At 42.7% G+C, this 21,059-nt stretch overlaps 1 protein-coding gene across 1 annotated transcript in view; it reads right to left on the reverse strand.

Moving 5' to 3' along the window:
• CACNA2D3 (calcium voltage-gated channel auxiliary subunit alpha2delta 3) overlaps positions 1-21,059 on the reverse strand; it is an 832,322-nt gene that overhangs the window by 462,419 nt on the left and 348,844 nt on the right. Inside the window, exons 6-9 of the mRNA XM_082346809.1 lie at positions 20,703-20,834; positions 14,970-15,030; positions 14,727-14,877; positions 3,272-3,346 (exon numbers count right to left, since the gene is read on the reverse strand). Coding sequence (XP_082202935.1) covers positions 3,272-3,346; positions 14,727-14,877; positions 14,970-15,030; positions 20,703-20,834 — 419 coding nt within the window. The remainder of the gene's footprint in view (positions 1-3,271; positions 3,347-14,726; positions 14,878-14,969; positions 15,031-20,702; positions 20,835-21,059) is intronic.

Genomic DNA, 21,059 nt, shown 5'->3' on the forward strand with positions numbered 1-21,059 from the left:
TTGGCTGCACCGGGTCTTAGTTGCAGCACATGGGATATTCGTTGCCACGTGCGGGCTCTTAGTTGCGGCATGCACACGCTGTATCTAGTTCCCTGACCAGGGATAGAACCCGGGCCCCCAGCACTGGGAGGGTGGAGTCTTAACTGCTGGACCACCAGGGAAGTCCCTATATTCTTTCCTTTCTGAAGTGTCAAGCCTTTTTCTGTTATTTCCCTTATGTTTGGAGAAATTCTCTAACCATTCTTTAAGGGTAGGTTTGCTGGCAACAAATTCTCAGAGTTTTCCTTCTGAGCATGTCTTTATTCCTCCTTCATTCATGAAGAGTATTTTCACTGAATATAGAATCCTAGGTTGACAGTTCATTTCTTTCAGTACTTGAAAAATGCAACGCCACTTCCTTCTGGTCTCCATTGTTTCATATGAGAAATCTGCTGTTATTCAAATTGGTAATTTAAATAATGTGTCATTTCTCTCTGGTGGATATCACTTTTTTTTCCTTGTGTAATTATATTTAATTATAATGTCTTCCCATGGATTTACTTGGATTTATCCTATTTGGAATTTACTCAGCCTCTTGAACATGCATGTTTATGCCTTTCACTAATTTGGGGAGGTTTTCAGCCAATATATCTTCAAATATTTATTCAGTCCCACTCTCATCTCCTGAGACTTTTATGACATGAATGCTAGCCCTTTTGCTGTCCCACATGTCCCTGAGACTCTATTCATTTTGTTCCAATCTATTTTCTCTCTGTTGCTCAGGCTGGATAATTTCTATTGATCTGTCCTGAAGTTTACTAATTCTATCTGCTGTCATCTCCACTCTACAATTGAGCTGATCCAGTGAGCTTTTTATTTTGGTGACTGTATTTTTCAGTTCTATAATTTCCACTTGGCTCTTTTTTATAACTTCTATTTCTTTACTGAGATTTTATATTTTTTCATTTATTTGAAAAATAAATGAAAAAGAGAATTCTTAATTGCTTTTGAAACAATTTAATTAAAAAATTTTTTTTAATTTAATTTTAAATTTAATTTTAATTTCAACATCTGATTCCTGTCAATATTGGCGTCTGTTGATTGTCTTTTACATTTATGTTGTGACTTTTCTTGTTCTTGGGATGACAAGGAATTTTTAATTGCATTCTGGGCATTTTGGATTATATACAGTGAGACTCTGGGTCCTATTTAATCAGTTTTCTTGGCAGTCAATCTCTCTGCTGAGGTGTGGCACAAGGGCCAAGTGGTTGTGGGTGGGGTGGAAGACCAACTTCCTGTTTAGCCCTGCTGAAACTGTGGACAGTTGGTCTATTGGTTGCTCCACTGGTGTTTGGCTGGAATAGGAAAGGTACTGTCACAAAAGGATTTTATTGTTAGGCCATTCTTTCCCTGGTCCTTTGACTAAAGGAAACAGGCTTTTCTTGGAAGTTTGTTTTTCTGTTTGTTTGTTTTTGTCTATGCCTGTTGTTGGCCCAGGTGGGAAGCTTCTGGAGTGCTCTATTTGGGAACAGATTCTATTATAAAACAGATATTGATTCTATGGGAATCAATAAAAAACCCAGGGAACTCACTTCCATGTCTTTAAGTCTAGGCAGTTCCCCTTCTTTCTACCTTGCAGGTCTTCCTATACTCGTTTGTGGGGTTACGTCCAGGATTTTTCAGTTGTAAGGGGAGGGATCTGATTAAAATATGGCTACTCCATACTGGCAGAATAAAAAGTCTGGATTAGTTTTAATACAAATGACTTCAATCTTCAACATTCATAAGTTCAAAGGAGATTTTAAATAAATTCTTAGCTCACTTTCTCTAACAATTTTTTCATTCATTAGACTTCATACCTCCAAATACCACACTGCCCTTGTTCATCGGGGAAGCCACTTGAAGGAAGCATTTTAAGCATCTTTTCTATTTAATGTTGTAAGCACCATCAGTGGACACCTATTTAAGGTTCTGGGAGATATTCCAATGCTACAAAATTGGGAAGGGGGTGAACTCTAGAGCCAGGCAATGGCCAAACAAAGAGAAAGTCTCTAGAGAAATCTGGCTGTAAGTTTGTTATTTTCTTCCTACCGTGGCCGAAAAAATGACCATGAACAAACATTCCCTGGATACACTTGTTCTTTGAACTATAATGTACTTGTTTCTCTCTCCTAAAAGCAAAGCTGATTATAGTGGTGCTTCCCCCTCAGATTGAAGTTTGGACATTAACTCTGGTATAATTTGTCCTTCTCACCCCGTGTTCCAGTTCTAGTGCATTTCTCCCAATCCTCTATTGTTCACTCCCTCAGAGGTGCCCAAACTTCTACCACCTGCATCTAGGATAGCACCAATGGCACTCCCTGCCCATTTGGGCCAGAGGTTCTTCCCAGCACATGCACAGTACATCACAGAGAGCTACCTTGGCCATTGTCCTCAGTCACCTCATGGGGATCTGCTCTCCAGGGGAGGAGCATTATTTTATTGTACCCACATGGCAGGTACAACAAAACAATGTGAGTAATGATAGCTATGAGTCCCAGGACGTGTGACATTGTCGCAGCCACAGCTACACTTTCAACCTAAATTGTCATTTGGCCCTGTAGGGGTGATTGGTGGTGGCTGTGATGGTTGTACTGACAGATTTAAGGGTGGCCAAAGGAAAACAGAATTTTATAGAAATCCACTGTGCAAATTTTCCAAGAATGCTCCAACTGGAAAGGAAACTTGTATCCCATTTCCTAAGTTCCTCCATTAACATATCTTCCTTTTGTTCCAGGCAATATATTTATGAAGCAGGCAATGCTCGGAGCATTAAGGATACAGCAGAGAGTGACACTGTCCCTATCCTTGTAAAGCTTACCTTCTAATCCAGGAGTCAAGTTACCCCAATATCTACCCCAACAGTTATTTAATCAATTTTATTAAGTGCAAGAAGAGATATAACAAGTGGGTTCAACTTTCTTTGAAATTACAGCAAGAGCCATATTCTTTCAATGGTGTCAATATGGGTGAAAAGCACAACACAGGATGTGCTTAGAGCAAAGAAAAAGAAAATCAATGTGATTGTTTCAGAACTAGCGAGCATCTGAACTCAATATAAGTATTTTACTTTCATGATTTTATTTGGGCCTCTTCATAAATGTTCTGCACACTGGGGTTCCAAGGCCCTAAATGAAAGGGCAGTACATTTGGTGAGTTTCTAAATACTAGGACAGAATTACTGTAATTGATCACTGTGAGGGAGATGGGTGTGCCATGACCCCTGATGCACCCGTCCAGCGGCAGGCCCTACCTCCTTGTTTGTCCTGTCAGCTTGCACCAACGTTCCATTCAGGCAAGGTTCCACGTAGTGAAGCTCCTCGTTATACTGAAAAGGGAAAAACAGCCAAGAGGAAACACTTAATTAAGCATTTAAAGGGTACACAATAATTTAAGGATACACACACACACAAACAAAAAAGCAGCACGATCACAGGCTCATTTCATTTACATAAGGTGACTTTCTCAATCAGTGCCCCTACAAAAAAATTGTGCTTAAGTGCAAAGACACACTTTATTCATTTCTTGTTTGAGGGGGAAACGTGTAGAGCACATATTGGTAGATGGCAGTGTTCAGGGTGTACACAGTTAACTGATAATCCTTCAGGGGTGACTCCAAACATAGGGGCTCCCGGGGCATGGTTAACAGTGCATGGTCCAGCTGAGATCTAAAGAGCATTCCACAGAATTCCCTGGAGGTCCAGTGGTTAGGACTCTGTGCTTCCACTGCAGGGAGCACAGGTTCGATCCCAGGTCAGGGAACTAAGATCCCATAAGCCGCATGGTGAGGCAAAATAAATAAATAAAGAGCACTCCAAACTTGGGCGGATAGGGCTCCAGCTCTGCCTTTGGTTTCATGGAGCTACGGAACCCATGTGCGGGTCACATGTGAGTGAGTACAGAATGTTGGAAAGGAGGGGCCTGGATGTTCCCCTATAAGAGGCTTTGCAGGTGTTGGTCAGAGCACTGCACATGCCCAGTGACACCACTGTCCACACAGGTCAATGCCAGCCTTCCCATCATTTTTGATTCCAGAATACCCAGATTATGAAAGCTTGTTTTTGTCCAAAGCTCACAGCTAGGAAGAGAAAATTTGAATGGTCTTATTTTAATTTCTCTCATCAAGCATGGTTCTCTGCACTGTAGCTAGGTTGGGACATTCCCAAACACAGATCTAATCATGCCCCCTCTTGTCAATGCCATTCAGAGCTCCCCACTGCTCTGCAGAGGAACCTTCCCAGGGCTTGGCAGGGCTCTGGCCACTCGGCCCTGTTGACCTTTCTAGCATCTTCACTCATTAGCCCTCCCCATAAACTCGGCACCAGCCAGCCCTAATTCCCTTTCTGTCCTCTGAGATGACCCATCTTTTCCTTCAGGCCTTCCACAACTGGGCCTTCTGCCTCAAGCCCTCCTTTGGCATCTCCCAGCTGATGCCTGTTCATCCTCTGGGCCACCTCACTCCTGCCTCCTCTGGGAAGCTGCCTCTGTTGCAAGAGAGGCTCCGCTCCTATCTACTCCAAAATTTTAATTGCCTGGTGCCTGGATCCTTCATCACAATGTGGGACCACATCAGTAGGGTCTATGTCTGGTTCCTCAGTGTATTCCCTGTGACAAGCACAGGTCTGGACCCAGAGTAGGTACTGGGGAACAATTTGTTCAATGAGAGTATCATGGCATTTCCACTTTAGCGACCAAAGGCCCAGCCCAGAGCTCCAGAGGGAAGGGACCAAAACCATCTCTCACAGGGCCAGCCTGCGAGCAAAGTCTGGCTAAGAAGTTTGGACTTTAAGCCTAGAGGCAGTGAGAACCATAGGCTGTGGGCAGGGGAGTGGGTGAAATAAAGAGATCAGCTTGGGACAACTACTCTAGACACACTGCAGGGACAGACTGCAGAGGACCAGACTGGCAGCTGCTGCAACAGTGACTAAGATGTATCAGGTTTCACCTACCAAGATGTTTAATAGCAAGTACGGGTAGTGATGACACTAATATTTACAACTAACTGTCAGTGAGCATTTCCTTTATCTAGACACAGGCTAGACTTCATTCACAGGATACCTCAACCTCAGGTAGTTAAGTACTTCCAATCACTCCCCCTTTACAGATGGGAAAACAGAGGCCGAGTAAGGATGATCAACTTGCCCAAAGTCACTGAGGAGTACATGGGGTGGAGTCCAGATTCAAACCCAAGCAGTTTGACCTCCCAACCACTGACCCCAGGACCTCAGAGCCCCCAATTTCTCCTCTCTGGCCCCTAAGCCTATGTTTCCTATCAATCTGACTTTTCCTCCCTCTTTCATCTTTGTTTTTAGTCACATAAAACCATCAGAAAAATTATAGCTCAGTGGACTTAGAGCTGAGATGAGGCATGGAGAAAAAATAGATTTATGCAATTCTGAAATCAGCTGTTGACAAATGGAATGTCATCTCAGGATCCAGGAAGCAACTGCACAGTCTAACCTGAAGAAATGCTTCTCCAAAATTCTCAGTCCAGGGAATTCCCTGGCAGTCCAGTGGTTAGGACTCCACACTTTCACTGCTGAGGGCCTGGGTTCAAACCCTGGTTGGGGAACTAAGATCCTGCAAGCCGCACAGTGTGGCCAAAATAAAATAAAATAAACAAAACTCTCAGTGCATATAAAACTGACACTGGAAGTTGCTGGGGAAAAAAAAAACAAAAAAAACCCAGCCATTTTTCCCCTCCTCCACCTCCCTCACTGACTGATTTGGTTCAGGGTGATAATATGCCCATTCCTAAAGCTTAATTCCTTTCATTCCTGAAGCATAATCAGTCTTAGGCAATCACAGCTATTTGGTCCCGCTCTGTTGGATACAGGCTTTCATAGCATGTCTTGCAGCTGCGGGTGGTCAAGTAATCCATTCGCAGCCAATGAAACATAAGGAGTAGTTTTCTGGGCAGTTTCAATGAAATTTTTTTTCTTGCCATTAAAGGAAAACACTTCTACATCCACTGCCTTCCTTCCCTCTTGAGATGCTATTGTGGAGCTGCAGCAGCCATTTTGCAACCATGAGGTTGCAAAGGTTGACAAGGTTAAGAATGGAGAGCAAGGCTCAAGGAAGACAGCAGGAAGATAGAGCCAATGTGGGGTCTTGTTGACACTGCTGAACCACTGTACCAAACTGCAGCTGCCCTCCTTGAGGCTTCTTCCATGAGATTATGAAACACCTATATACTGAAGCAACTTTTATTCAATTGTTCTGTAACTTGCAGCCCAAAACTTTCCAACTCCATTTTCCAGGTAAATTTTAAAACTTTATCTACATTCTACCGGATACACATTCACAATGTTGATTCCTGGGGTTCTATACTCTGAGGTAGGAGTCAGGACACTTGGGTCCAAGTCCCGCCCCTGCCATACACTCAGTGTGTGACCTTGGGGAAGTCACTAAACCTCTCTGATCCCAGGTCTTATGCATAAGGTGCTAATTCATCTTCTGTTTACCCTCCATGGGCCCCTGTGAGGATCCAATGAGGCAAAATACCTGAAACTGCTTTGTTATATAAAGGCCTGTATATGTGGGGGACCAGAGAGGGGCTTACAAGTAAAGAAGACCAAGAAGTTCTTGCCCTCATCAGGGAGGAACATGTGCAGTAATCAAAACCATGCTCGCCGTCACTGTGCAAGCCCTGGCCACAGTGGAGGAATCTGCTCTTCTGAACCCCCGCCAGCTTGTTAGTGGCATCATCCAAGCTTGCAGTTAACTAATTTCCCTTGACTGCATCAGGACAAAACTATGCTGAGCAATCTGGACTGTATCACCAAAGGGAACGGGGCTCAGCCGTCTGTGTGAGGGAATGGTGCACACCAAGCAGCTGTGCCAAAGAGGCCCATGGGCTGTGTATGCTCACCACGCTACCCAGCATTCCTCCAGAGGGGGACACCAAGGGTGCCCTGCATGTAGAACTGCTCCCAGGCTCCCAGCAGTTCTCCTTTTGGAAACCTTTCCATTTCTGCATTTTAATGGATGGCCCCTAGATTTCCACTTTGTGAAACAATGTGAGATGGCCAAGTCAATTTACAACTGAAGATCTGGTCACCTCTAGTGCTAAGATACAATGGCCTCCTTCAGCTCTCCTTCATCCCTACTTAAACAATCAGATATCAATGGTCTAATAGAAAAGGATGCAATGCACATCATCATTAGCCAGATGCAATGTTCTTCTGCCATTTGTTTTTGCTCCCTCCCACTACCAAGAGTGAACCCCAGGGAGGCACTCAACCACCCCCTACTCTCCCCAAACATTTTAGTCCTTCCTGCAAGTTTCTGGGAAATGAGAGGAGTATCTTAGCAGGATAGGAGAGAGCCCAGGCAGCCCTAGAGATGGTCTAGCCAGCCCACTAAACATGTGGTGAGGAGATGGACAAAGAACTTTCACCCTTTAAAGAGCTTAGAATCTACCACATAGACTCAGGGCCTCAGTCACTGTCAGTTTTCTTCTCCCTTTCTCCTGGCTGGTTGGCTCTTCTCCTCTGATTCACACAAGGGTAGAGCAGTAGAGCTAAAGCAACTGCGGCAAACAGGGTGGGTTCAAATCTGGGCTCAGACACACACTAGCTGGGTGACCTTGGCCAAAGCATCTCCACTCTTTGGTGTCAGTGTTCGTATTGGGGGGATGGGGATTGTAACTGCATCTTTCTAACGAACTCACCATGAGGATGAAATGAGATGGTTCAGTAAAGAGTCAACAGAGAAGCCGCATGTAAGAAAGTGTCTGGGTGTACGAGCACATGAAAGAAAATATTTATGTGAGTGTGCTGTGTGCTACACAGAAAGACTGACAGCTGGTACTTGCTAAGTAGGAAGGGGGTGTTGGGGCGATGGCCATGACTTACTCTTGGGAACAGGGCTCACGTACCCCTGACCTCTGCAGAGAGCACAGACTGCATTCGTTGGAGAGAAGCGCTGCTTCAATAGGCACATGTGACTTTCTAAATACCTGAGACAGAAACCACCACATTGTGTGGCTGTACACTGCCCCACCCCAGGCCACACTCTGAACCCTCCCAATCACCTGGGTCTTTGGCAGACAGGGAGCCAAGACAGAGCTGCCAGCCTACTGCCAAATACCAGCCGGGAAGGTATCTGCCATGAAACCCTTTGTTCATTTGCTCCCTGAATATTAACTAAGCACCTGCCATGTGTCAGGGATATCAAACACTGGCTAAATTTGCACATGATCATCACTGTGGAGTGATCATGGACCACTTTTTCTTACTTTTATTAGTAAAAGAATGTGCTCAATAATGTTTGCTTTTCCTTTTCATGACAAAAAAGTGCTTATTTGTGATGTTGCCATGGTCCATCCAAAAAAAAAAAAAAAAAGCCTCAAGAGAAACCCATGCTATTCAGGCCAACCACCAAACTCTAGGCTCCGACAGCAAAGAATACATCACCATCTGCCTTTTCTTTCCTTTTGCCCAATCTCTGGAAGTACTCCCAACATCTCGCATTTTAAAGACACAGCAAAATCCTCAATGGGAATTTTAATGAGGAAAGCCAAGTTTCATTCAATGAATGGCCAGAACTTTTGGGAGAAGAATCTAAAAACAAAGAACAAATGGGCTGGGCTCACCCACCAAGATTCATGCAAGCTTCGGCATTGGTGTAGAACAGCGTCACATGTTGGTTCATGTAAATCTCAGCCCAGAGACTGGAGAGCAAAGGACAGCTGACTGGGCTCTGGGTGATACTGGGGATTCTGAACCCTCCTTAACGTTGGAAGCTGGACATGATTAATGAAAGCAATGCAGCTTTCAGGCCTAACAAAAGAAGATCAACAGTTGCCTTTAAGGATAATGAGGAAAGACCTCATGAAGAAGGGAGAGACTTTAGGGAACATGTGGACACGTCACCCTGCAGCAGAGACTCCTTCCATGTCTTCCACTGCCTTCAGGGGATGTACCAGTTCCTCTATGTGGCTGACCAGACTTGCTTGATCTGGACCGCCCCTCTCAATCCAGTACCATTCTTTTCCCCATCACCCCCACCTACCCACTCTCTCTGCCTCCCATATTCACCCCCACTCCACTATGTCCAGTCACTGAACTCCTTTCGGTCAAGCCAGCCAGGCCTGTACTTCCTGGGGGTGGGATTGAACTTACTACAACCTGAAAATAGCACTTTCCTCCTCAACTGTTATTCTCCTTTTTCCTGCCCTACCTCATTGCATATGCCTGGCTAATGCCTACTTATCTTAAAGTGTTCACTTCGTCATCGCTTCTTCCAAGAAGCCATCACTGAGCCCCCCATTGGCTGCATGTTCCAGCTTTGTGCTCTCTAAGCCTCCCCGCCCCGACCCAACCCTCTCTGAGACTGCTCTGTCCACACTCGACCGTGAGCACCTGCTTCCTGGTTGCATCCACATCCAGAGCACACACATACACACAAAACCTCAAAGTCCATGCGGGAAGACAACCTGTCTTCCTGATCTACAAAAGCAGCCTCAGTACTTAACTCTTAGCTCTCAATAGTATTTGTTGAATAAATAAATAACCAGAACAAAGAAATGAAAGGCAAAACTGAAGATCACTGATGGCAAAGATTAGAAACAAAGCCAAGAGAAGAAAAAAAATAGTTGACACAAAGACAAAAAAATAAATAAACTAATATGATAAGAATCTCTAGCCTCTCTGTAAAACAGGTAATAAACAAAAAGTAAAGGAAGTAAATGCATAAGTTTTAGAGAAGCCTAAGTTCCACAAAATATATATATATATATATATATATATATATACACACATATATATATAGAATTAAAATACTGGCATGCTCATACAAGAATCTGATGTAGAATTGCTGGAACTCCATTAAATATTTTTATGGTTTTATTGGTGCACTTTTGATTAAATAACCTTTAGAATGAAAATGGGTAGAGTTTATGTAATGAAGCAGATGAATCCACAATATTTTCACCAACACAAGGCATCCCAGGGATCTTTTGCATTACAAAAGCTTCTTGTGTAATTTGAAACACGACTGGACGTAATTAGCAGTACAGAAAAAATGAGCACCGAAAGAAAATACCATCCTCATACTTTTAATACGGAATCGATTACTTTAAAAAGCAAATCCATAGCAGGCAAAGCACTGGAGAAACGGTTCTAAAGAAAATTCTGCAAATTAAAACCAGGGCACCAGAAAGTTCTGGGTTGAACTAACAAATGATGCTCTTCTCTATTCAACTCTGCACAAACACGGGCTACAGGAGGCATTTAAATTGATTTAACAATATCAGCCCAGTTAATACTGTGTTCATTTAATGCATGGCTTAGGCTTCTGTAAAATCATTTTTCTAACTTCAGCATGGAACAGAATTAGCACCCTCATTTTTATGATAATATTGTTAATTTAATGCATGGCTTGGAGTTAGACTTCAAAGTGAATCAGAAAAATATGGCTTTTCTCTTGTCAGAGACATCTCTCTTCATGCACCAGTGGTCTGATCTTAAATTTTAACTTCAACTGCACAAAATCACTCTCATATTTCAACTATTCTTTCATAATTCAATCATTTAGTTCATTGGTCTTAGATTGATTTTGCAATATCCTGCTCAGGAAAACTAAAACAAGTTTTAACATTATCTTTTCATGTTTATTCTCTGGAAAGATATGGATTGGACACTTTTCAGAATACACTATAAGATGCACTTAGCAATGAAGTTAATACAAACATGCAAAAATGGCTAGAATGGGCAAGGAAAGTCTTTTCCACCATTTAAATTCTTTTCCTCCCTTCCCCATTATGGCACTGAAAATCAAATGGCAACGATGAATTAGATTTGTACAAACAAAAAACCTACAATGTACAAGAGCTTCCAACATTAAAAATAAAGATTGTATTTTTTACTTTCTCTCTAAAACACTGAAATGTCTCCTCAAACATCTACCCAGCAAGCAAGAGAAAACTGACAGTGTAATGAAGGGTGAAATGATAATGTCCTCTCCCGTAAATGGAATCCAGCCAACTAGAACAATGCATTCAAACAGATTTGCAGGGCATTCTGAATGGAGTTTCAAATATCCCAGCCCCCTGCACTTACAAGAGCCTGCAGTGGGGTCTCCCTCTAGACGGGGGCAAGTGACCATTTTAGACAGATGGAGGAAAAATGTACATCACATTACTACAGCAATTTTGCCACTGTGGAAATAGGAAAAGGAGATGGAGGAAAAAACCACCACCACAATTTGGCAAGGCAAAACTGGTGAAACACACTTAGGGTTGGAAAAGACAATTCAAGGGAATGTAAATGAAGACTTGTCAATTACAAATCTATTATTTAGGACCCTCAAAATATTGTTGTTATGGATTGAATGTTTGTGTCCTCCCCTTAATTTATATGTTGAAGCCCTTAACCCCCAGTGTGGTGGTATTTGGAGATGGGGCCTTTGGGAGGTAATTACGGTTAGATGAGGTCATGAAGGTAGGGCTCTTGTGATGGGATTGTATCCTGATAAGAGGAGACGTGAGAGAGCTTGCCCTCTTTCTCTTTCTTTCTGCGTAAGCACAGGGAGAAAAGGCCACGTGAGCAGACAGCAAGAAAGTGGCTATGTGCAAGCAAGGAAGAGAATTCTCACCAGAAACCAAGTCCTGCCAGACCTTGACTTTGGACTTTCCAGCCTCTAGAACTGGGATAAAATAAATTTCTGTTGCTTAAGCCACTCAGTCTGTGGTATTTAGTTATGGCAGATGGAGCTGACTAATACAGTTTCTAAGTATGCAAACATTGTACCCTGCTTAGTGGACATTCTGATAATACCTAACTCTGTGCAGACCCTCCTTCGGTGCAACAATTTCACTTCTAGAGTTTATTCAACAGAAGCACACCCAATCCTGCAAAAATATATGTACGAGTCCATTCACTGTAGCACTCTTGAGTAGAAAAGAGATTAGTAACAGCATAGTGTCCAGCAAAGGGGGACTGGTTAAAAAATTAATGCCAACTATAGAGGATGGAATGCTCTGTTCTTCAGATACACTTGATACAAGTATAGAAGCAAGTTGCTGAATAGTCTGTAAAATAGGATTCTATTTTTGTGGGAAAAATATGTGTTCATATATATACAGAAAAATTTGGAAGAATATGTGCCAAATGGAAAGGGAATGGAAACATTTCTGAGTTGTTTAAAATTTTTACATATGTTGCCTATATTAAAAGCAATCAATACATTAGAGTTACTGCTAATTAGTGGTTCCTTTTATGACCTCAGGCTTTTAATATAAATTCAAACATATTTGATCCCATTAAGGGAATAGAGTTCATGATTTTACTATAGAGGCTTCAAATGAAAAAGTTCAGAGTATCTTTCTAGTTGTCGAAATAATTATGTAAATAGTCTTGAAGCTGATCATTTATGTTGAAAACTAACAAACAGATGTACAGTGAGGGTTAATGGGCCCTCTAATGGGTTTCTTTATATAAGGGGCCAATTTGGGGTAAAAAAAAATGTTTTTTCCTTAACTGTTCTATAATAACTGGCATGTCTACTTTTAATTATCTTAATCACCCTCTCTTCATTATTGAGTTGACACTGTTTGTATATCTTAATGAATTTACAGAGATTATTTCAATCGATTGGTTTTGTTAACAGAACAATAAACCCTGACTGATAAAGGATTCACAATGTAATTAGCTAGCTCTTCTTATTATGCAAATTTCTGATACTTCTGTAATGAGTAATTAAAGATTAATAAGAAAGATAGTCCCAAATTAGCTGCTTCTTATCTGTAAATGCTTCAGGATGTGTGGGGATCAGCCCACGTTCTTCACATACTCACAGTGAGCCTGGTAACTAAAGTAACTTTTCTTGATTTGGAAACCCAAAGTTCTGTCTGAAAAATCTCCTTCAAAGAGCTATGCCTGAGGCCATACAGTTTCACAGTAAGATGGTTGAGTGGTTCAACTACATTTTCTTCACTTCTGCTCAGGAAACAGGACAAGGGGAACCTAGACAGTTTCTGAGTCCTCACTGTGCCACTTCTTCTGAGTGTGTGACCTAAAGGCAGTAGCTGCTACCTCCTGGCGCCTCTGTCTCCAGGCTACGCGGTACAGAGCTCGGGTGAAGATCCAATGAGATCATCTACACTGGGACACTTGGCAGTGGTGCTCCATGGAAAGCAGCTGCTGGTATAACTCATTCAACAAGGATTTAAATTACTATTTGCCAGGTACTGTCCTAGGCACTGGGGATAGTTCAGTGAATAAACAAGATCAACCTCTGTTCCCACGGAATTTATTATTCTCTTCCTTTTCTTCTTTAGGGCTTTTTAAAATCTGAAGCTATTAAATCATGGTGCCCTGCTGTTGTGCCTTTTTGCTCCAAGTCTCATCAGAAGCTGGCAGGACACTAATTGAAGCAATCCCCTCTGCAAGCCCAGTGTCACTTCAATACCCATGCCCTCTGCCCAGTGAATAAAAGTGGATGTTATGCCCATGCAGAAGGCTGCCCAGAAATAGGGTTCCATGATGACACACTCTGCTCAGGGGCCCGGAGAAGCCATGCAGACACAGGAACAGCATTCTTGGAGCATGTCCATGCCACTCATTCTTCAAATAGCAGCCCGTCTTTCATACCCTAACACTGGCCTCCTGTGTACCAGCTTGGGTTATCCTGGCAGGGACCCTGGGGGCGATGTGACTGCACCTGCATCACAGCTGCAGGCTGAGGCACAGACTCAAGTGGTTCACCCCAAGACGCGGCATTGTATGTGGCCAAATTAGGATTCAAAACTAAGTCCCATCCCTGAAGCCAAGCTCTGTCCTCTCACCACACTGCCTCCACTGGCCTGCTGCAGCCACTCTGTGTCCCAGATAGAGGTGATGTGGAAAAGCACAGGTGACCGTCACACAGGAGCACCCAGCTAAGTATTCAAGGAAGACAACCAGGCTCATTGCGGCTATCATCTTTGGAAAAGAGTGGGACGGAAATAAGGAACATGATGAGACTCATACCAGAGAACGGGGGAGAAGAGGAAAAAGAACTGGAGATGGACTCCTGAATTAGTGCTCCTGCCCAGGCAGTGTGTTCATGCCCGGCTTGGTTCCCGGATCTCCCACTTCCCAGCTCTGTGACCTCCGCAAGTTACTGACACTCTCAATCCCTGCAACCTCACTTGAGAAAATGCCAAAACCACCCCAAACACGCTACAGCTGCTGTGAGGAATGAAGATAATACCAATATGAAGAGTAAGCAAATGGCACACAGTAGGCACTTAATAAATGCCACTTTTGTTTCTGAAGCTGAGATAAAGTACTCTATGAGCCTTAAACTGCTCTCTACATTTTCGTTGTCTTACCATCATGATTACTATTACTATCATTGCCATCAGACTAACTTAGCTTAAAATTAATTTCCACATGAGAAAATCTAGTAGTTTAAGGAAAATCTTGCTAGGTCTAATTCCCCAAGGTTCCGAAAGGGCTGGTTCTCCAGGAAAACTAAATCTGGTGCTACTCTTCCAGATCATAGTGCCTGAGTGCTAGGTGAGAAAAAATGTGCTCAACTGCTTTCCCAGTCCCCGAAACCCCTCCAATACCACGATTCAGTGAACTCACATGGGACTAATGAGACCTCATCCTAGGGCATCTAATGCTATGTATACAAAAGCAGTAAGAATGTTAACTGCTTGCTGATAAAAGATCACATGAACTCAAAGTGCAAAGAAAGCACAAAACAGCTGCAATTACGGCAATTATGTTGAAGAAGTCGTCATCCCCCAGCGTATCCAAAATAGATGAGACTGTTTGCTTTGCGATCGTCAGACGGAGCCCTTTCATGCTGCCACTGACATCCACTAAAATGACCACGTCTTTTGGAGAAGTCGCTGCCTGGATGTACCTAGATCAGAGGAAAATTAAGTAAAAATGAATCCTGAATCTCTGCAAGTTTTCTCTTTTAAAAAATAACTAAGAGGTTTGACCGTTTCCTACCATTTTCGGTTCCTGCAGTCAAAGGCAATGACTCCATTCTCATCTGGTTCCCATTTAATCCCTAGAAGAAAAATGGAGTTATAAGAAACCCAGAAACTTCAAATATTTATTCACAGCATTTCAAGGCTGCTCTGCTTTGCTGACTGAATGAACAGGGTGAAAAATCACATGCAAACACCGACCCTGGAGCTCATCACATGCTCCATCACCAACTCTGGGAAGGTGCTTTAGGGCTGGAACGCCATAGCAAACACGGCCTTAGCTCAGGCACTCCAAGATCTGCTAGAAGAGTGGTGACATCTTTAGTAACCCACTGTCCATCAAGAAAGGACATGACTCCAGCCCCTTCCCATGGCTAATGATAAAGTTAGCCAAGGTCATTTCTCACTGTCCTTCAAGTTGCTGGACCTAGCTGCATCATTCATGGATCTCTGGGCAGAGTCAGGCCCCGTCCCTGGACCCAGATAGGTAATGTCTAGGGCACGGGGGGTAGAAAGCATTCAATATGTTTCCATCTCAGAATATACACAAGTCTGTTCTCTTTTCAGTTCTGTTTTGTCTTGGCCTTCTACACTGAAATGAAATAAAATGGCCCTAACTATACTGCATAATAAAATTTGAATTTCAGTCTTTGAAGCCTGGGGGGTTTTCTCCTTACGTAAAATGGGATCCAACATCCTTAGTTTTATGGCTTGCAGACTGGTCAGGATATGTCCAAGGTTCACATTCTCTATTTACAACTTAATCTTTATGAATAAACTTTCATTTAAAAAGAAAGTGTTTGCTGCCTAAAAATAAGATAGAAAATCATTGTTTTCAACCATCAGTACTGCTCAGGGATGGAGGATTAGAAACACAGATTTTGGAGTTAAGAAAATAAAACAGAAAAATTATTTTCACAGGAGAAAATCCTGACTTTGATTGTAGCACTGAGATTCTCCTTTCCAATTAATAAGGGCCAGTTTTCTGGACCACACTGGGCTAATAATAGGCACGTGCTTAAGATAACATCACTAAATTATTCCAGAGATAATCATGAGATGGCAGCTTGTAAACCAAAGAGTCATTTTGTTTTGTCCTCCTTGTACCTACATTTCCCACGTGCAAATGGACCTAATTTAAAGGTTCTCTGTAACAAATCGGAAAACAGAAGTATGAGAAGCCATTGCCAATTGAAGGTTATTAGGTAATGAAGATAAAATAAAAGTGACATAATATATTGTACACTAAAGGAGAAGAATGCAATTTATTTTAAAAACATCTGACATACTACATTTGTATAAAGCCAAGTACAGCTAGGATGACAGTCTTCACACATAATGAAATTATATATATAGTGAGGCTAGGTAATGTTCCAATGTGTAATTCCACAAAGAACTGGTTTGAGTCCAAATGAAGAGAATTTTTTTTAATGTGTTGACGCATGGTAGACATTCAGTGGACATTCCTTGAGTTGAATTGTGGCCAGTGTTCTTAGACCACAACCATATCTGATCATCCTCCACCTCACCCCTACTCTGCCACCCTTCCTCCATCACAGCCTTATCACCAAGTGCTCCACTGGGGGAGAAAACATGCAATTCTGTTTTACTGTCCTAGCATTTAGGCCAGGGCCTAGGAAGAAGGAATTAATGACACTCAATGCTCTCCTTTTGGATTGAGGTCCTTTCCCTGCAAATGGGCTTGTAACTCCACCCATGCACTGCTGAAACTTGGTGCTTTTCAAAAAGGCTCTAGGGAAAGAATCCTTCCTTGCCTCTTCTTAGCTTCTGGTGGCTCCCAGCAATGCTTGGTGTTCCTTGACTTGTAGCTCATCTTTCCAATTTCCTACTCCGTCTTCACGTGGCTGTCTTCCCTCTGTGTCTGTATGTCCTCCCTTCTCATAAGGATACCAGTTACATTGGATTTAATCCTAATCCAGTATGATCACATCCCAGCTATATTAGATCTATTTCCATGAAAGGTCACATCTGAGGCTCCATGTGGACATGAATTTGGAGTGACGCTATTCAACCCACTACATGTAAAACACGTAGGACTTGTAAAACAAAAATGAGGGGTGGCCACAGGGTAAAGAAGACAACCCCCGGGCACAGAGAACCATGTCTGCCAAGGTTATGAGAAGAGCATGTCAAGTTCAAGGAGCTGAAGGAAGGCTGGTGTGGCTGTGCAGAGAGGATGTCTATACCAAAGAAAGAGCCTGGGTGACAGCAGGAACCAGGAGGCCCACGCCCTTCCTGGTCAGGACAGGAGGTACACACTAAGGGGATGAAGACAGTACCTCAACACAGTTCTAGGCACAGCTGCCCTGGATATAACACTAAAGGTCACACTTTGACTCAAAGACAGGGCTGTATGGGCCCCGGAGGATCATCTCACCCACACCTAACCTTTGGGCCCAAATCTTCATTTCATAGCAGGGACTCCAAGGCCCTGAAAGTTCAACAGATTTTCCTGAGATTCCTAGTTAGGACTGGGACTTGATCTCCCAAATCCCATGCCACCATTCTCTTCCTTACACAGGCAGTATAAGGAGGTTCCATGAGAATTTTCTGTATGTTAGTGTGAGTTAAGTGTGTAAAAAGTAAAATTGGTTTCCATGCCATGGGAGGAACATCTGAGGGCCTTTAATCTGCTTATGTTCATCTTGAACCTTTGCTGCTGGGGCAGCAAGAGGCAGCATTTACCAAACTAATCTGACCATTGAGCCTTTCCTTTCCCAAGAATCTCACAACAAAATGATTTAGGAGACAAACTTCAGGAAACCCTGTCCCAGATGGTACTATCTCTCCTAGGACATTTCAGCATTTTAGTATGTAATTTTTTATACACACAGATATTTTGAAAATGTTCAAGTAATCAAATCCCAGAGAAATAATAGTTGGTTCATCTTAAATCTCTGAGATCCAAGGAACTGTCACTTAACCAAGGAGTACCCTCAGGAGCCGTATCATTTCCGGAAGTGTCAAATGCCTCATGGGATCCCACCCAGGCTGGCTGGGGCATGAATCTCAAGATAAAAGGAACAATGCAGTTCAGCAGCAGCTTTCACTGCCATTCAGCCTTCTCTCGGCGGCACTCCAGACTTCATGACCCGCATCAGTGATGCCTAGCCTGCCTTCCTCAGCTTTCATAGGACAAGGTCCCTAGAACATTCAGCATATCCAAAGGTGAAACTGAAAACAATTGTCAAAATCTCTACTGCAGACTCAAATGCTCAAATCTGATTAAATGTAAAATATTGTGCAATATTCCTATATACTATTGTTTCTCTCCCAAAGGCATTATAAACTAATATTGGAGGGAAATTAATTTCATCTAAGGCAACATATGTCTTCATAATCTTCTCGGTACATGAAAATGAAGAGTAGGGCCAACAGAGCAGGGCCTAACTCAGCATCACCTGAAAGTCAGGTGATTCAATGAATGTGTTCCTTGCTAGAGCTGGTTGGAACTGGGTTTCTGCCACTGGCAACCAAAATCTCTGATGAATGCACTTCCCCACAAGAGGAAGCTTCGTGAGGGCAGTGACCTTTTCTGCTTAGCTCACCATTTTATCCTCAGGGCCTCACACAGGGCTTGGAACAAAGCAAGAACTCAGGACACACTTACGTAAGAATGAAGGAACGTCCCTTCTGCTTACAACATTTACACTTACCACTGATTCATACTATTGTACCACTCTAAACATGAAAAGAAGCATCCTAAAAAGAAAAAAAAAAGAAATCCTAGCAATAAAAGCCCATGGATCCCTCATCTAACAATCATTTTATGTCCAAGAAACAAGAGGCGTACTCTCTGTTCAGAACCAAGCACTGAGTGAGCACTGACATGTATCAGGGCAGTGAAGCCCTTTGGAGGACTGTGACCTATGTCTTTATTCACAAAGAAAATATGCAGAAATTTTACAAAGTCAGAACTCTGCCACCAATATCATAAAAGAACTGTAAGCATTTCTGAGTCAACTATTCTGATTCTGACTGATAAAAATCTTGCACATAAATTAATCTCTCCAATTAGAGAAACCCTTTATGAGGATTTTCTTTTGTTATGGACTGAATGTTTGTGTCCCACCAACATTCATAGGTTGAAGAACCCCTATGTTCTGGTACTGAGAGGTAATTTTCTTTGGGAGGCAATTAGGTTTAGATGAGGTCATGAGAGTGGAACCCCCATGATGGGATTAGTGCCCTTCCAGGAAGAGTAAGAAACACCAGAGCTTCCTCTCTCTCCCATGTGAGGACACAGGAAGAAGGCAGCCGTCTGCAAGCCAGGAAAAGGAGTCTCACCAAGAAGCAAATCTGCCAGCACCTTGATCTTGGTCTTCCCAGCCTCCAGAACAATGAGAAATAAATGTCTGTTGTTTAAACCACCTAGTCTGTGGTGTTTTGTTACGGCAGCCCGAGATGACTAATACATCTCTATTATCAGATTTCAAATTTGAAATTTTCAATTTAGTTTGAAGACTTCCTGCTGGTGGAGACAACAGATGATCTGTGGTTTCTTCTTATTTGCTCCACCTTCATCCAAATGCCACGTGGTAAGATGTCCTTGTGGCTTCCCTGATGGATCAGCCCCCCACCATGCTCTATTTTCACAACATCTGCATTAAATTTACTCTCTGTTGAGTGTATCAAAGCAGATTACAATTTGGTGACACTGGAACTTTAATAGACCACTGTTTATTATAATGTTATCTTTAATAGAATGCTTATTGTTTAAATTTCTGTGAGCTCCAGGAGGAGTCATGCATGCCCTGCTGAACACAGCTCTTGGGAAATGTTGAATAATCTGGCAAAGCAGGCACTTGGCAGGCAAGTCTCAGGGGACAGATGCTAAGTGCAGGGCAAACAACTCCTGAAGGCAGAGGCTGGCAGTCTCTGTGCCTCAAAGTGGGAAGACATCAGGTGCCTAGCCTTACTTAATGAAAACATAAAAGACTCCACTTAATTGCTCCAAGATTATGCAGGGTGTTTTTTTCCTTCTTTTAGGTTGAGCTTGTTAATTTCTACAGCTGTGATATTGGCACAATTGCAGCCTCCAGTCCTGTTTTCACAACTTGTAAGCAAAATTAAAACTTCCTTTTTTAATTACAATTCAAACCAAGCCAGAATTAAATTCCTGTTGCAAAGCAGAGGCCTGGGAAGACCCTAGAAGGAACACTTGTTCCAAAGTCATGATGGACAAACTCTGACTAACACATTCATTTGAAGGTGCTCTTGGTGGCACTGATGTCAGTAGTGCTTTGGCCATTTCAACCTCTCCCTCTAGGAGCAGTCAGCTTTAGAGTAGGGAAACCTAAGCTCAAATGTTTCCATTTCTTACATTTTTCAGTCAGAATTTAATTCAGCCGATTATGGATTGCTCCTTTCCCTGGTAATAATAACAACAATAATAGTAATAGTAGTAATAGTAATAAAAGCAACCTCTTGTCCAGAAAGATGAAATATGATACTTTTCACACTCCAATTCCTCACTTTAGGTGGCAGCTCTATGACTTACTCTATTGAGGAAGATGCTGAAACCACATGTAGATCCAAATGTGGGTGTGCACACGTATGCAGATGCCACACTGCATTCCTGTCCTGTACCCTGACAACAGATTTAATAGATTTGGACTTAATCTTTCATTTTCTTCTAAGGGAAGGGAAAAAATTGTTAACCCTGAACCCTAAAGGAAAATATCACAGGATCAGTAACTTGAATCATAATTCTCAATGCAGGGATACTCACCTGGATACTGCCTAAAAAAGCCCTTTGCACTTCCAAAGTACTGCCATATGAGACTCGGGTCACGATCAAAGTTATCTACAAAAACTTTGTTTAGGGATTCGGACCAATAAACCCCATTGACAATTGCTGGATCTGGGGAAAAAAGTGGGGGGGGGGGGGGAGAGAAGAGGAATGTTACAAACCAAAGTGAAACAGAACCCCAGCTGGCATCCCACGTAGCTGGCAGATATCACCATGGGGCCCGTCCTGCAGGAAGCTGTGAAGAAAGTAATAGCTCCCGAAATGTTTAGCTCCTGGGAATTCCATACATTAGAGCTTCCCCATCCCGCCTGAGCCCTCTAAGCCACCCAGGAGCCT

This window comes from Balaenoptera borealis (genome assembly GCF_965194805.1).
Source record: "Balaenoptera borealis genome assembly, chromosome: 12".
Classification (NCBI taxonomy): domain Eukaryota; kingdom Metazoa; phylum Chordata; class Mammalia; order Artiodactyla; family Balaenopteridae; genus Balaenoptera; species Balaenoptera borealis.